Source organism: Sinohyriopsis cumingii, unplaced genomic scaffold, assembly GCF_028554795.1.
Source record: "Sinohyriopsis cumingii isolate HCF-2022 unplaced genomic scaffold, ASM2855479v2 utg000127l, whole genome shotgun sequence".
Lineage (NCBI taxonomy): Eukaryota > Metazoa > Mollusca > Bivalvia > Unionida > Unionidae > Sinohyriopsis > Sinohyriopsis cumingii.
In genome coordinates, this window is record NW_028315871.1 from 6,171,632 (window position 1) to 6,189,489 (window position 17,858).

At 41.4% G+C, this 17,858-nt stretch overlaps 1 protein-coding gene across 1 annotated transcript; it reads left to right on the forward strand.

The window, feature by feature from the left end:
• Nucleotides 1-296: 296 nt before the first annotated feature.
• On the forward strand, nucleotides 297-17,020 carry LOC149774870 (E3 SUMO-protein ligase ZBED1-like). Its single transcript, XM_089944672.1, has 2 exons — nucleotides 297-711; nucleotides 16,287-17,020. Exons 1-2 carry the CDS (start codon nucleotides 297-299, stop codon nucleotides 17,018-17,020), a joined length of 1,149 nt encoding a protein of 382 aa, XP_089800798.1.
• Nucleotides 17,021-17,858: the final 838 nt, after the last annotated feature.

Sequence of the window (17,858 nt, forward strand, 5' to 3'; positions counted from 1 at the left end):
TGTGGAACCGGTGATAGAACTTACGATTATTCTTAATCACTAAGACCTTTGGGATGCTTTCATGCAATGAACTACAAACAGCGGGGTGACCAAGGTGATTCCAACATCCGGTCAAATGGAGCAGACGCAAAAGGCCGAAAAAATTGAACTCGAGTTACCTGCGATTAGAAGATCATCGGCCTGGAACTATTTTGGATATCCTTTGGAGTATGAGAATGGAGTAAGAAAAGTAGACAAGTCCAGGTGTGTTTGCAAACTGTTTTACAGCTCTTAGGAATACTGGAAACACCACAAATATGTCTACACATTTAAAACGGCACCACCCAACCACTGCCATTGGAATTCCTTTTAAAGATGACAAGATTTCAGCTCCCAAGGTCAGTGTTTCTCCTACTCCTAAGCCATCACATCCAACAACCACTGGTCAGCTCAGATTGACTGAAGTTTTTCAGTCTCCATTAATTCCATCATCGCAAAGATCACAGACAATCACTAAGCATATAGCGACGTTTATTGCACATGATATGCGCCCTTTCTCAGTGGTTGATTCGCTAGGTTTCAGAAATCTGATTCGTAACCTGGAACCTCGCTACATCATCCCATCAAGAACACACTGCGCAGAGAAAGTTATCCCAGACCTATACCTTCACACCAGACAAGAAGTGCAAAGCACCATATCAGAGGCAGAATCAGTGGCCATTACTACAGATGGTTGGACTTCAAGGGCTACAGAGAGTTACATAACAATCACAGCTCACTTGATTGATAAGGAATGGTGCATGAAAAGCTTTGTTCTTCAAACGAGACCTTTACACGAGTCTCACACAGCAGCAGGGAGGGCGAATCCTACAAAGGTCTAGAGACCGCCAAATGATAAAATAAGCCTTAAAAAAAAGCTAATCCTACAACAGCAACGAGACAAAAAAACGCGACCCCCCCCCTCAACTTGTTGTCGCCCCCGGGGCTGCTCTCTTCGAGTTTCTCACGTTAACCATACAATGTATCAAGGCCGACTCGGTATCGTGTCCGCGGGTCGTGTAAATTTATTGTAACACGGGAAATTAAATCATTGGCAAATAAATAATGGCAAATATTGGAGAAGCACTTACAACTAGATTAGCTCGAGAACGTCTCGAAGCAATTCAGAAATTTCTTCCTGTCCGTGATAGTGTCAGACAAAAATTACAACTAAGACAGCAAGCACGGGAAGGCTTTGCAGAATCCGCGGAGGAATTATTTAAACCCGTGACCAAAGCTACTGAAACAATAAAAACTGCTATCATAGGAAAACCTGATCCTGATAAACCGCAACAAAGTCTTCTTCAAGCGATAGAAGAACTTAGGAAGGCTCAACCGAAACCGATCAAAGGATTTAATTATAAAACGGATTTCGTTGAAGGGTTTGTGGATGAAATTAAAAATCGTCCAGTCAGAAATAGAGATGAAATAATTGCTTTTGGTACTGACGCTGCTAGGGCATATCACTCTCGAGAAAAATTTATAAAAGATCCTAATCAAAAGATATCTAAGCAACAATTTCTCGATGGAATTTATAAAATAAAACAGGGTATCGAACGGTTAGATACCAGTGATGTATTTTATCGAGAGTATATGTCAGGATCAGATCGATTTGATGTCCAAATGCGACAGACAAAGCGACATAAAAAACCAACTCGGAAAACAGCTAAACCGGAAGTCGTCGCAACGCCAACAGAACAAGAACTGGAAGTCGTCGCAACGCCAACAGAAACAGAAGAATTATATCGGCTTCCTCCTCCGTTGCAGCAAACCGAGAAAGAAACACCTCGGGGGTGGTTTACGAAAGCCGGTTTTAAAAAAATAAGAGGGGATCTTCCCATTTTTACTTTAAAAAATTTTAATAACAGAGGAGATTTTTTACTAAAAAAACATGAAGAAAAAATTAATACCTTCTGGAAATGGGCAAAGGCGGTATATTTTGGCATGCAGGATTTACCCGTTGATGTAAGCGATCCCGGATACATAAAATTTAATGCGAAAGTGAAAGAGATAGTAAATAAACAACGCCAACAACCACAACCACAACAACAACAACCACAGCCATCCTCGGAGGGGGATACCAAAGAGGAATTTTTTAGTGACCCTGGAGAGAAATCCGGGAGCGGTTTAGGATCCGGTTTTATTCCCTGCCCTGATAATATCGTCAATGACGTATCACGGTTGGAAGTTCTCATAGGAGGAAGACGCGCCGGAAACAACTCTCCAGAAATTATAAATGAGGCCGCAGATATCTGTCAGAGACTATTTCAGCGTGGTATTATGGATATCGGCATCTACCGGGGACTTATTGATGAACTCGCAGACGGTTACCACAGCGACTAGCAAATTTAGTTAGAGAAACAATAATTAAATAAAATGATCGTGCACAATTCTCAGCCTGGACACGCTAGCGTATTGCAGGTCCGCGTAGTGAACTCGCGATTACCAGTCTACAGAGCAACCTACGGAGATGGTCTCGGTGATACAATTACTGGTTTGTTTTCAAGAATAGCCCCTAAGGCATTACCGATTGCAAAACAATTGTCGATGAAAGCTATTGATGTTATCAAGGATAAAGCCCTTGGATCTGTTGGTGATCTCGCCGGGAAGGCATTCGCGTCAATCAAGGATAGACTGTTACGGTTAACTCGTAGATCAAAAAAACCGCCACCGGTGAAACTGGCCAGTACTGAACTTATGCCCGCGGACGTCAGTAAAGTAATAAATCAGGCTGCCAATCAAAAACTTGCAGAGCTTGTAACTCAAATACCTGAACAAATAAATACGAGTCTGATATTAGGAAGCGGAATTTCCCGAAGTGGTTCTCGTTTTAGAAGATAATAACTTTTATATAAAATGTTCAAACGTATATCCGATCCCGCATTTGACATGGATGCACCAATACTCAAAGACGATTCTGTACATGATTTTCAGTATTATTCGTACGAGGCAACCGTGCCTAATCAACGCGGACGAATTGAATTGCGAGTTCAGGACACAAGTAGATATTTCCTACCCGCGGAAGCATTTCTTGAAGTCACGGGTATGATTGTAAGAGATGTTGACGATGATGCAGCATACGACGGTAATCTTCGAGTTGGTTTTGTCAACAATGGTATCATGGCGTTGTTCAAAAGTGCCTCATACAGCATTGATGGAAGAGAAATTGAAATAATTCAGGATAACGCTGATGTTGCTACAACAATCCTGGGATTGGCACGATACTCCGATGATTACACAAGATCGGCTGGTCCGACTATGATGTTCGCCAAGGATAATTCTGATCATCCCGAACACAGACCTACTATTCCAGTACAAACAGCACAAGACACTGCTGTAGACCCACAGCCTGCTGGATTTGCGGCCAGGCCAGGTGCTGCATTTCCAATATTAAGACCTAGTCCAGAGTACAATTTAGGTTTTGCAACGCGCAAGGCGATGTTAAAGGATGCTAATAGGAGATTTTCATGCGCAATTCCACTCTCTCACATCTTTGGATTTTGCAGAAATGTCAGAAAGGTTATTTTTGGAGCCAATCATACAGTTGTACTTAACCGAAAGGGTGATGACAATGACGCTATCTGGCGCGAAGGTGCTGCTGCTGGTAAAGTAGTATTATCCAAGCTTGCGTTATGGATGCCAGTTATGACTCCATCACTCGCCGAAGAACAGCGGTTACTTTCTTTCATGGACACCGGCGGCAAATCTTTGTTATCATGGTTGACAACAACAACAGATTCCATTCAGGGTGCCGGTGCTGGGCAGTTTACGTGGCATATATCATCACAACAGGGAATATCAGCGCCGCGACATATTTTTGTTGCGCTTCAGGCTAATGCGAGGTTGAATTCCCAAACACGATCGCATATGATATTTGACAAACTTGCTGTCACTAATGTTTCGCTGCGAATAAACGGGCATCAAGAACCATCCGAGGACATACTGATAGATTATGCAAACAATCAGGTCGCGCGGGCATATCATCGTCTGATGTCATTTATGGGTCGCGATCAAAATGTCGATACTGGTCTGCAAATATCACAACTGGATTTCATATCGTTGTATCCGATTTATTACTTTTCGTTGGAACATCTTGATCTAACAAAACAATCTGTCGTTGATATACACTTCAAGGCTAACGTTGGTGAGTTTCCCGCTGCAGTTGTTGGTCCACCTGCAATTCCTGGTGGTTTTAGAGCTGTCGCGGTTATACTCTCCGATAAAGCAATGCTGCTTGAAGGTGTTGGCGGACGAATGAGAGTTATTGACGCTCCAGTAGAAAACATGTAACAATTAGATTAGTTTCTGAAATATAATGTCATACAGTCACGTTAATGTCACCTTGACTTCCGGTCAAACGAAGAAATTGCAATCGAAGAACGCAAGCACGTGCGGGACATCAATAACACTAAAACGAGATCAACTTGTTGGTGGTCCAAACAAGCTGTCGTTGACTAATACTCAGATTAAACATTTTAATAAGGCACTAACAGCAAAAACCGGTGTCCGACTTAATTTCTCTGCTGCAGCTATCAAGGACATGACCAAAACCGGTGGAATATTTCCTCTTCTCGCAGCAATACCGGCGTTGATTGCCGCGGCAGCACCAGCCGTAGCAAAAGCTGCAGCATTAGGTGCAGTTGGAACCGCAGCTGGAATGGCACTAAAGAAAGCAACCGGACACGGGTATAAGAAAAAAAAGGGGAGATCCACTCGCGGATCAGGGCTAAGACTACCAGGAACTCCCGCATCATGGTATCCAAAAAAATTCTAACGCCGTTGAGCAATTTTGATTTACTCGATGCTGTTAAAAAATTGCGTATAAAACATTTCAGAGGAGTATTTATGCGAGATCAATTACCGACGCGGCCGAATAATCCAGAAACTGGCATTATCAATCTCGACAACAAAGATGGTCCGGGAACTCACTGGGTTGCTTACGCGATCGATCCACGTGGAATTATTTATTTCGATTCGTACGGTTTAGCACCGCCAACTGAGTTTCTCAGGTATGTCCGCGGAGTGCCTCGCACTCTCAACAGCAGATTTTCTAAGAAATCCAAAGGATTTTCAATTCCAGTGTGGCAGTCGACGCTACCAACACAAACATTAATTGATCCGCCCATTTGTGGAAACGAGGTTTTAAATGTTCTTGATGCAATCTCAAGAAATCCAGCAACGTCTCCGCATCGAGTAGTGCATGAATATACCGCATCGAGAAATGCTTAGCATTTTCATGCTCGCATTTGAAAAACAGCAATAAGAATAATGGTGGATATTTACGGAAGACCTTTCACAAGAAAAGTCAAACCTGGCACAGATGCTGATCTCTCAAAATATGCGACCCGAGATGAAGTCGATAATCTTTTGAATCTAGCTGGAGTTGACCCAGATGAAGTTGCTGTTTTTCAGGACAAGCAAGGAAAACTAAAAACTAGCAACATCAAGTGGAATGATTTAATCCGTAATGTTCGTACAGCTATCCCTGGTAACTTTCCCGTTTTTACTGACCGTGGTAGCATCAAGGACTCGAACATATCAATCGCAAGCATCAAAGACAGTATTGATAAAGGTGTTGATAAATGTGTGAAAAAAGCCGGTGACACGATGACAGGCGAACTCAGCATGAATGGAAACAAAATAACCGTACTCAGAGATCCAGCCTCGAACGACGATGCAGCAAACAAACAATACGTCGACGCGCAGTACAAACTCGTTGTTGACCTAGTCAGCGACAAAGTAACAAAATCCGGCGACGTAATGACCGGCGGACTTGACATGAGCGGCAACAAAATAACCGCGTTAGCAAATCCCGAATCCGACCAGGATGCGTCAAACAAACAATACGTGGACATCGTCAACGGTAAACTAAATACGCTGCGTGCAGAGTATGATGTTCACGTGGGCGCGTTTACAAGACTTCGAAGAAACTTCTCAAAAACTGATGAGGCCGTGGATAAGTTCTTTGGGGATCCTCCAGTCGTCGACACGAAACTTTCTGAAATCATACCAAATCTTACTAATAACGCCAACGATATCAATAAGATTAATACCCGGTTAGGTGTAGTCAGAACGGAAAAAAGTTTTTCAGATCAGGTTCAGATAATAGAAAATAACATTAACACGATCAAACAAACACAGCAGAATATCGTATCGGGTATTCCTGAGATCGTTAACAAAACCAGTTTGATTAAAGTTCCCACTGGAGTTACTCCCGGGCATATCACCAACATCGTATTCACGGTATCATCGGGATTCGCAACATGGTCACGACAAAATAACAACACTATCAAATATACAGCAACAGCCACCGGTGTTTACAGGTTGTCTGTGTTTTCAGCCGCTAAATTTGAAATCTTCACAACATATCCTTGGAGACATTCCACCGATAAGTATTCCGGGGTTTGCACTGTAATACTAAACAGCGGAACCGAGGAAACATTTATGCTTGAAGCCGCCGACGATACTTTAACAGCAACATCTTACTGGTTTTGTTTGGAATTCGTCGCTTCAACACCTCAATTGGTCACCGCGTAATTGAAAATCGGCAGCGATTTTAAATAATAATGTCAACGTTGAAATCTGAAACATTTCCAGATGCTCAACAATATCGATATAATCAAGTCCGTGAGTGGCAATCTGAGTTAAAAACTGTCATCGAAGTAACCAGTCAAAAAGTAAAAAAATACCGCAGACGCATAACAGTGTTAGACGTTATGGTTTATTCAGTATCTGCCGTTGTTGCATCCGCGGGAGTAATACTATCAGCGGTCACTCCAGTGACTGCAGTAGTCGCTGCCACGATCTCTGTTTCCGCTGCTACAGCAACAGCAGGAGTTTTCGGCATCATAGCAAAAAAAATATCCTCGTGCGCGGTCACAAAATTACACGATTACACGACAAAATTAAATACAGCCACGACCGCATACCAGAAATTATCATCGCTGATATCATCATCGTTAGACGCGCAATCCAGCGACGCCGCGTTGATATCAGATTCTGAATTCAAACTAATGTCAGATGTGTACAATGACTATTTGAAAACTAAACAAATAAATAATGTCACTGATGGCAACGCCACAGGAACTGCTTCAGCAAATAGTCACAAACACAACGCCGGTAAAAACAACGATGATCTCAGTGTCCTCGACGACACCAGAATTCAGCATTAATTTTCGAACTCCAATACCCGTAAACGAAATCGCGTTGTCGAAGCTCAGTGCGTATCACAGCTGGCCCAATATCAGGTCAGCATCATTTTCCGGTCAGCAGCCGAATAATTCGTTTGTGTTTTCGTGGAAAACCAAAGCCGACTCTGACGAATTCGACTGGGATACAATTACGCTACCCACTGGGAGTTATCAGATCGAAGAAATCAACGCGGAGATACAACGCCAAATAAAACGAATCACCGGCAAGGAATCCAAAATATCTATAGCCGCGCACGAACCAACGCTGTCTGCGGTCATTGAAATCTCAACACCGGGATACGCCGTGGATATTTATAACAGCTCAATCAGAACCGTATTAGGATGGCCACGAGAACGACCCGAGGTCGAACCGGGTCCACCGCCACCATCGAAGTCGGATTTCGAGACCACGAAGGAAGAACTACACGACCTCGTGTACGGTGAGCATTTATTATTTCCAGATCAATTACGATCAGACCAAGCCCGGTTTTCAACATCAGATAGACTCCCCTTGGATATAATAGGGGTAGGTTTCGAAGACGGGAGATTCCGGAATTACCGGCCAGAAGACATAGAAGCTCATTTTTTTAATCCGATCAAACAAGCACATAAACAACAGCTAGACCTGTTGCGGGGACATTTCCAAGATTATATCTCTGATATAACAAAACCTGGAACTGGAAACGCTAGCGTTTCTGCAAGCAGTTCTCGGAATGCTTTGCATTCTCGCACGAACATTATCACCACCATAGAAAAACTAAACAAACTCGTATCCACGATGGAATTTATGAATCAAAAAGTAATTCAACATCTACTGGATCTCAAGGGCGATTATGGAAACCGAAAAAGATCGAATTTTGCAACCCTATTTGGTATTCCCGTGAAGGATATTTCAGATTTTAAACTTCCTGGATATAACGTGCACACACTGAGAAAATCAGTCCAGGATCTCATCGCGGAATCTTTCAAAGATATTCTTGCCGCGTATGCGAAAATAAAACCACAACCTGTTATTTTAAGACACGACAACAGTACAGCATCCGATGGCAGACACGTATCTCCGGGGATCGTAAATATCACAGATGTGGTCGCGGTCAATCTTGTATGTGACGTCATTGACGGTAGCTACAGCGCATCAGATAATACTACGGCGACGCAGGGGTTTATCCTGTATACGTTCACACCAAAAGACCCCCCTGGTTTTCTGATTGTGCAAGAACCAATCAATGTGGTCTATCTGCGGTGTAATAATCCGTGGTTGTCAACGATAAATTTTAAACTCGTCGACCAACACGGGAATCTGTTGGACCTGCGTGGTGAGACTGTGAGTATAAACCTGCTGGTGAAATCCTAATGGATTTTCGTCTTAAGACTTCTCATTTAAAAAAATTGCAGTTGTGTATAATGCGCGAGTATATCCATGTCCGAGTTCGCATACATGACAAACAAATTCTCAACGCGGCAATCAAGACCGCATTTGATTTCCCGGAACAGTATTCGGATGTCGAAATAGTCGTTGACGACCACGGCAACGAAGACTTCTTGTTGACACGGCCGCAACAGGAACAGTTACAGAAGTATCACACGATCACAGTTTTTTGTGACCAAGAACACATCATGAACTATTCTCATTCATGTATTTCCGCAGAAACACTCAAGCAAATCTTAAAAATCTAAGGACTTCCTGAGAAATGCTTGCATATTTCCAGAAACGCTAGCGTTTCCATAGTAGAATTTCAAAGACAAAAAAAAAATAATACTTTTTTTTTACCCTTGTAAACTCACAATGGTGTTTCTGAAAACGCTAGCGTTTTTACGTTAGACTTCCAGGGAAGTCTCTGACTTCTCAGAAATGCTTAATGTATCCAGAAGTCCTTGCATTTCTGGAAATGCTTGCATTTCAGAGCAATCGGAGATTGCCGCGTCTGAATTCTTTATTTGATTTTTTAACAATCTCACTCGGGAATTAATTAATTTTCGAGTCTCATATTCATGTGATAGTGTGCAACGAATACTTTCAACTGCACGCGTCAGTGGAATAAATTCGGATATTTGTTCGTTGGTGATCTCGGCAAGTGATCTATAAATGCAGTTTTGCAGCATTTTAATGAACCTATATCGGGAAGGAAGAGTATTCTTCTTCGTTGATAGCTCATTCAAGGATTCAAAATCCGACATAACTGTGGCCGGGTCTGTTAAAATATTAAAACCCCGCTGTTTTAATTTTTGAATTTCATCAATTACGATTTTTATGTTTTCGTAATTCATATTATTATACCATTTTTTTTATCTAATACGGAAAAATGTAAACATTTTACACGTGTGAAATCAGAGATTTTTGAAATCAGAGATTTTTGAAATCAGAGATTTTTGAAATCAGAGATTTTCAATGTAGTTTTTGCATATCCGAGTTATCGTCAATGATAAGAGGGATATAACAAAATGTGATTTTTTGATTTAATTTTTTGGACAATGCTGTTTTGTGGATCCCAGCTGCGACATACCGTACAGCAGATCGACAAATATCGAAATACCTACCAGCGGCGCACATTGACTGGAATACAATTTCTTCACCTGTAATTGTGTTTGTGGATTTGATAGCTCTTCTTGCAACTGTTTTACAACGCCCTGTGTTACCCAGTAGGCAGTTCTTGCTCTGGGTGACCATGCGAAGATTGTCTACGGAGTTATCAAGGGTGTTACCGTTAATGTGATCAATGACAAACCCGGTCGGGATCACTCCATGGAAACATTCATAGACAAAACGATGACATGAATAGCCCTTTCTGTATACAGTAAATTGACGATAACCAACATTAGTTGTAAAACCAACTGGTTGTCTTCGCTTGCAGTGTCGCACCGTGCCATCTCGGTTTGCCTCATAATTTTTAATAGTTGGATGTGCAACAAATTCTTGTTCGGGAACAAATTCTTGTTCGGGGACGAATTCTTGATTCATTATACTATAAGCAAATCATTTATCTAATTCATAATTTGTCTGAAAACTTATTTATGTAATCACGCTCATGAAAATCAACCGCGGAAATATTATTTTTTTTAGTATAATATCGTTTAAGCTCGCGGTATCGTTTCCCACCGCAACGTGCACATAATTGTGTTTTTCCTTTAACTCCAACGTGGCATCGGATACACGGTATTGGTCCTAAACTTCCATTTCTTACTTGTTGGGCGTGTTGTCCGCAGTATTCCCCCCTGCAGGGTTTGTTACACGGAGTTGATGAATTAAGTCGAAGCCAGCAACAATGGTTCATTATATAATATATTTGTCTATTTAAATACTTGTCGTAATTATAATAATGAGTTTTGAAAGACTATCCAGAATAAAACCTGGAAATCTCCAATTTCCCCGAGGTCGATTCGATCTTGACCGGTTAACCGGCGATGTACGACGAAGAGAGTTAAAAGAACTGCTTGGTGTTATCAAGAATGCCAAGGAAGAGTTTCGTCGTGATGGTGCCGCACATGTGTGGTCGACATATAAAATTATCCCCGAAACTCGAAGAGCTTTTGGCGATGCTAGCATCGCTCACGCGAGCGTTATCATTGATGCTACCATGAACGATACAATCGCGCGTAACATAATTGGGTATCTCGACGATAGAAGATATTTCATACAGATAAAATTTATTGTCAAAGTGGTCAACGAAAACGACGATGACACGTGGATTATCCGTGATAAAAATGATCCTATCCTTGACATTAAAAGGAAAACTATTTTGTTGAGCAATAATTCTAGACCAGGAATGTTGACGGGGGTTGATATACCGTATTACGCCAGATCGTATCCAGTAACTGCAGTCGTTTACGGAATATATCCGATAAAGAAACCAAGTGTAGATAAACTCACGCCAATGAAAACATCAGTGGTGTTAAATTGTGTAGCTGAGCGAGTAATGGAACATTTTAAAAACGCAGCACGTGGAAATGGTCTAACTGAGATCAGAAAAAATAAAATAACAACATGGGCTAATCGAGTCAAAGATGTAGGGGCGTCAATTAAGGATGTTGCCGCGCTAGAAAAATTATTAAGATTTCCTATAACGGTATTATCGCTAACAGGCGAGGAATTGTATAAATCGAAATACAACCGTAGTGGAGCTTCAATAACAATTATTGATCATAACAGCCACGCCTGGACGGAATCAGTTAAAATATTTCCACGCGATCGTGTTATAAGGTATTATTCCGCGGGTATGTTTGATTGTATTTATCAAATGAGTAAAACCGATCCGGTATCGGTATGGTTGTTTAGAAGTTCTGAAGTTGGTGATTATGACCAGTTCGTGACCCCGAACGGAGAAATATATAGAACTGTGGAGTTACAAAATGAAATGAAAGCGCTCACAGAAAAATATTCAACTGAGCAAGTTGATCAATTACTAACTAATTGTTTTACTGTTCCAAGTGTTGCCGCACATATAGCACGACAAAAAAATAATTGGAAACCAACCATGAAGAGTTTTCTCGAGAATGTTCAGCAGAGTTGCATCGAATACGGACACGGCGGTTTATGGAATAGTGTATTTGTTAGTGATAATATGGTATCGGTGGATATGATTGCGTGCTATCCAGGAAGTTTTCTTGGCCGTGGTGAATGCGCTGAATACTTTGCGCGGTTTGGACATCCCACAAATTTAATGACAAGAGTAGCTATTAACGGACCTTTACCTGATTTTGACCTGACTGGATTTGCTCACGTGGAATCGTTCGAATTTGCAACACGGTTACATCCTATTAATTATGCTTGGTTTGGCAGACATTTCCACGAAAAGAAGTGGGTGCCGTTTCCGTTGTTGCGGTTTATGGTTGATAAAGGAATATTAAAATCTATTACTGTCAGTACGGGGATTATTTGTTACTCAAAACAAACCTCAGTTTGGTTACCAACTGCGGACACGTCCGAGGAAGAGCGCAACTGTAAAGATCTCGGCCGAAGATTGATAGGTAAATTTACTCAAGGCGGAGCATATGATCATAAACGACATCACAGTCGATTAATTATGGATGAGGAAGAATTAAATTTCATTATCGCTGATACTACTGCGAAAGATACATTCTGCTCCCGCGAGGACATAATAATCCCGGACGGAAAACGATTAGGAACAGTTGTTAGTTATATAGACGGTGATTCAGCTCAGTATACTCATTTGAGATCCTCTATGCTGGCTTATGTTTCTATAAATTTACTGTCGATGGTGAATAGAGTTCCCTTCGTGGCAAGAGTTGCGACAGATTCGTTTTATATTCACGAAGACGATTTGACTGTGTTAGATTTGCCAACATCTAATGGTCAATGGGGAACATGGCGAGTAAAAAAAGAAGAATTACACTCGTACTGCGCATCAGCTGATGTTGAAATTAAAGATGAATATCGGAAATCAACAGGGATGTCATGGACACCTTCATCGGGACCTTCTGTGCACGATCCAATTGCTAGACACAGAACAGTTTATTTGAACGGACCTGGAGGATGTGGTAAGACAACTCGTGCAATCGAACTATTCCGCGGTTCTGATTTGGTCGTGCTAACACCAACACACAGACTTGCCAGAGAAATGATACAACGCGGAGTAAAGGCCTGCACTTATCACGGCTTTTTCAAATACAGCGGCGGTACATGGACTCCTACGCGAATGGGAACGAAGTATATCCCGGAGAAAATCATCTGGGATGAAATAGACACTGTGCCGCTGGATACATTACAACGGTTTCTGACGTGGTTGTTAACGAAAAATACCGCAGTTGTGATGTGCGGCGATCATGGTCAACCACCGCCATTTGTCGGCGAATCCCCCCACGAGTGGTTACGAGGGTTTGTTGATTATTACGAGGAAATGCGTGATGACATCAGAGCGCTTGATGACACATTAAAGGAGTTTAAAAAACTAATTAGGCTACAAACCAATAAAGTCCAATGTGAAATAATGCGTGAAATAATTCCAGAGACTTCATTTGATAACTTTTTAACGGCGTGGAAACCAGATGATTTAATTGTTGCAAGTAGAAAATCAGTCAGAGATACACTTCAGCGGCGACTATTTCAGTTACAGCGGCAGAAATTTCCAACGTTGGAAGTGCCGTTATGTTATAGACCAGATGATACACGATTGCAGAATACTGATGTTGATATTCCCGGAAAACCAGAGAAACAAAATTTAGTATTGAATGATATAGTAACAGTTAACGTCGATGCGGTCGAAGATGCATTAGCAATAAATAAATCACCGTGGACACTAGGATATGCTATGACGATTCATTCAGCACAAGGATTAACTATTTCTGATACAACTGTTTGGATCGTTGATGACCGCATTGAATGGTCAAATTTAGTTTATTTAGCCGTGTCCAGAGTAAGAAAGATGGCTCAGTTACGAAGAATTGTATTAGATACGTCAACGAAGTCAGCCGTTGTTGAGTTAACGCAAAAAGATCAAATAAGAAAAAAATTAGACAGTTACCGACAAAGCGACAAGAAAAATAATAGAGAGTTTAACCTGGATATCAACGCTGTGTTGTCGTTACGTGAGCGTCAGAATAATCACTGTGCGAGTTGTAATTGTTTATTGCTGTGGCAGTATCCGAAAAACGACCCAAGACAATTTACCGTGGATAGAATAGACAGCAATCGCGGTCATACGCGTGAAAATGTAATGCTGACCTGTCTTGAGTGTAATCGACGCAGAGGTGTTGCTGCAGTTATTTAAGTGATCGAGGTGGTAATTGTGTATCCGCGGGGATCACCTGAAGTTGCTCGCGTGTGAATCCACGCTGAGGAGCAGTCGAATCTAATCTGTAGATTGCGTTTCTCCCAGTTGATCTGGTTATGCTGGATATCTTGTGTGTGGTAACACTCCATGTTGGATCGGTTGCTCTTTTTTTTCCTCCTTCGAGTTCGCCGGGTTCGTATAAATACCTAACGGTGACATTACCCAGCAACGGGGACGCTAGCGTCGTTGGCTGCGTTGAAACATGTCCGTGAATCACTTTAGTGATCGGGGGTATATATTTTTTTGTGATTGCATTTACAGGTTTCATGTTTGTTGTTCTGGTAATTTCATTATTCAGTGCGTGGATCACGTTTGGCAGTCTTGCAACCCATTCACGAGATCGTGTATTGTAAATGAATTCCCTCGCGTACTGGTATCCGAATAATCTCTCAGCGAGTGTTCTATTAAATCGCTCAACAATTGCCTGATCCCGATGAATTTCAGTATGTCCTCGTCGTATGGTAACGTTATGCTGCTTTGTCAGTGATGACACCGCGCCCTGAAATTCCTTGCCAGGATCAACTTGTAATAATCGTGGCCAGTTTAGAGGTCCTCGTTGATAAATTCGTTTAAACGCAGAGGCGACTTCGGACGCTGTTTTAGTCGCTAACGGTTCTGCTTCTTTGTATCTACTGGCAACATCAACTACTGTTAGCGCGTATTTGTATGTTTTTCTACGGACAGTATCATGAGGCAGGAATAGTATGTCAGCCTGATGAACTTCATTGGGCACACTAACATCAAAATGTGCAAAGTTGATTTGTCTCGGCGGTGGTAAGTAGATTTGCCATATTGCTTGTTTTGACAGCCATTTTTTGGCAACCTCGCGTGTTACTGATGCCGCGTTGGCGAGTTTATTAATTGCTGAGTTACCTCTCCAGTATCCGATTGGGGAATAATAAATCGCTTGCATGGAAACACTAGCGTTGGAAGTCCTTGGACTTGTTTGCATCGTTATTAATTATCCAGCCCCGATTACTAATTTAGATTTCATCGCTGATCTTACTAACCAATTAGCGAGTGACTCCCTAAATGATTTATTTTTTATGGCGCTTAGTGCATGAATTAATTTCACATCCGCGATATGCCTGTCTTGTAGATCTTTACTTCGATAAGCAATATCATGTATGTGACACGCTGCGTCGATAGCGTTTATCGGATACTCGCCAGGTTTTGGTTTAGACTGTTCATCAAGTCTGATATCTAGTCGTGTCCCTGGACCGCAGTAATTGTATCCTGGGAGATGCTTTTCTCCGGGATATTTAGCCCAAGGGGTACCTGGAAGTCGTCCGAGGGTTGCTGCGATGTCACCACCTTGTTTTTTTTTTGAAATCTAAATTTTTTTGTGCCACATTGCGCACACTTACCAGAAAGTGCTTGTCTGTTATTTTTTGTTGTAATGGTTGTTATGTCGTTTGTAGGGGTTCGTGCCTTACACTTCACACAATATAGATCCATAATTATTATTCCTTATATACAAATGGAGATCACTGATTTTTCTGCGACGCGAAGGAAAGAACCAGTCAAGCATAATTCAGTGCTACCAAACTCTATTAGGATGATCATCATAGGACCGTCAGGATCAGGTAAAACACAGCTGTTGCTGAACATGATAATGAAGTGGATGAAATGGGACAAACTATACTTGATAGCTCCGTCTGTGGATGATCAACGTTGTTATGATGTTATAAAAGATTTTAATGAGAGTGCAAAAGCGCTGAGTGAAGACGGCGAGGATGTTGTTGAATTTATAACTGATATTGAAGAAGCTCCGTCCGTGGAAGACCTTAACGGGGAAATAAATAACCTAGTAGTGTATGATGATGTGATGCTGGACAAGCAAAAAAATCCTGCAAGAATATTTTCACGAGGTCGTCATAAAAACACCGATGTCATTTATGTTACTCAACGTTACACACAAATACCAAAAGTAATCAGGGATAACTGTAATCTTCTTGCGATATTCAATGGAGTTGATGTTTACACGCTGAGAAATATTCATCAAACCTGGTGTGGTGGCGATATGGATTTAAATAAATTTAAAAATTTCTTTAGTCGCGCTCAAAGAAAGCCTCATGGATTTGTAACAATAAATTTACACGACCCGCGGACACGATACCGAGTCGGCCTTGATACATTGTATGGTTAACGTGAGAAACTCGAAGAGAGCAGCCCCGGGGGCGACAACAAGTTGAGGGGGGGGGTCGCGTTTTTTTGTCTCGTTGCTGTTGTAGGATTAGCTTTTTTTTAAGGCTTATTTTATCATTTGGCGGTCTCTAGACCTTTGTAGGATTCGCCCTCCCTGCTGCTCACACTGGTAAAAATATAGGAGCAGTACTGGTTGATGCCAGTAAGGAATGGCAACTGGAAAGGCCCCACAAGTTACTCCCCATAGTAACAGATAATGCTGCTAACATGGATGTTGCTATTCAAGAGGCAAAGTTCACACCACATATCAAGTGCTTTGCACATACTATAAATCTAGCAACCCAGAGAAGGTTGCAAGTTCATCAGATGTCACGCCTTCTTGGGAGGATCCGGCACATTGTCTCGTTTTTCCATCGCAGTACAACTGCTACTACCCTGCTGAAATCCAAACAAGAGCTGTTGCAGCTTCCTAAACACAAACTTATCCATGATGTCCAGACACGTTGGAATAGTTCTTATGATATGATTGATCGATTTTTAGAGCAGCAGCCTGCCATTGTAGCTACTCAATTAAGTAAGGAAATCAGACAGAGGGAGACGGACTTAAACACTTTATCAGAGGATGATGCATCAAATGCAGAGGATATTCTCAAACTGCTCAAACCAATGAAAACCATTACAACGATATTGTGCGATGAAGCAGCACCTACCATATCAATGATTTTTCCTCTTAAACATCGTATTATTAGTGCAATGGAAGTGCAAGAAAGTGACTCTGCACTTGTGAAGGCAGTCAAGGTGGCAATCTCCCAAGACCTAGACAAAAGATACAATGACAAGGACACGCAGCAGTTTCTTTGCAGAGTTGTGCCCTAGATCCAAGATTTAGGGCTCTAACTGATGTAGACGATGCTACAAGGATCCAAATATATGCTTCCATTGTCATGCAAGCAGTGAAGGTCAATGAGGTAAGTCAAAAATTTACATATGAGTATCGTTGTGTTATCTACGTGCAGCAGTTGAAGTATAACATAATATTATTGTCCCCTTTCAAGATTTTAAGGATATATGAAATTTCTTTTGGTAGTTAAAATTGGACACTTGTCCCCAAAGGTTACCCTAGATGCACCACTGATCTTGGTATGCCCCAGAGTCACCTTCAAAGTTCTTATGTCATCCGATTCTCTCCATCTCCCTCTGAAACACTGACACACACACACACACACACACATAGAGCAAACACACAAACTATTACATAACTTCATTGTTTGAAATTCATAACTTCATATACACAAATATTTCTTAATATTCAATATTGATCTTATATTGATAAAATCATGTTGTTTTATTTATATTAAATGCCAGTGAATTAGTGCTAAAATGTTAATTAACATAAAATTGCGAGATTCGTATTAACTTAAGGAGTACATATTATATAATTTTGATTTTTATTACAGTGTGAAACAGTAGTGAAGACAGAGAAGACTGATGAACTCACTCATGTACTACCATCTAGTCTTCCACCACTACCACAGCTTCCTGCAGTACAAGTTACAGAACGAGATAACAGACCAGCAGCAACAGCGAAGGTTGAAGTTGATGAGCCTCCAGTGAAAAAGGGTGCACTTGAAGATCTTTTTGGAGATGTGTACGTGGTCAGGGTGGAGCCATCAAAGTCCCTCTTTCAGAGGGCTGACGCAGAGATAACACGTTA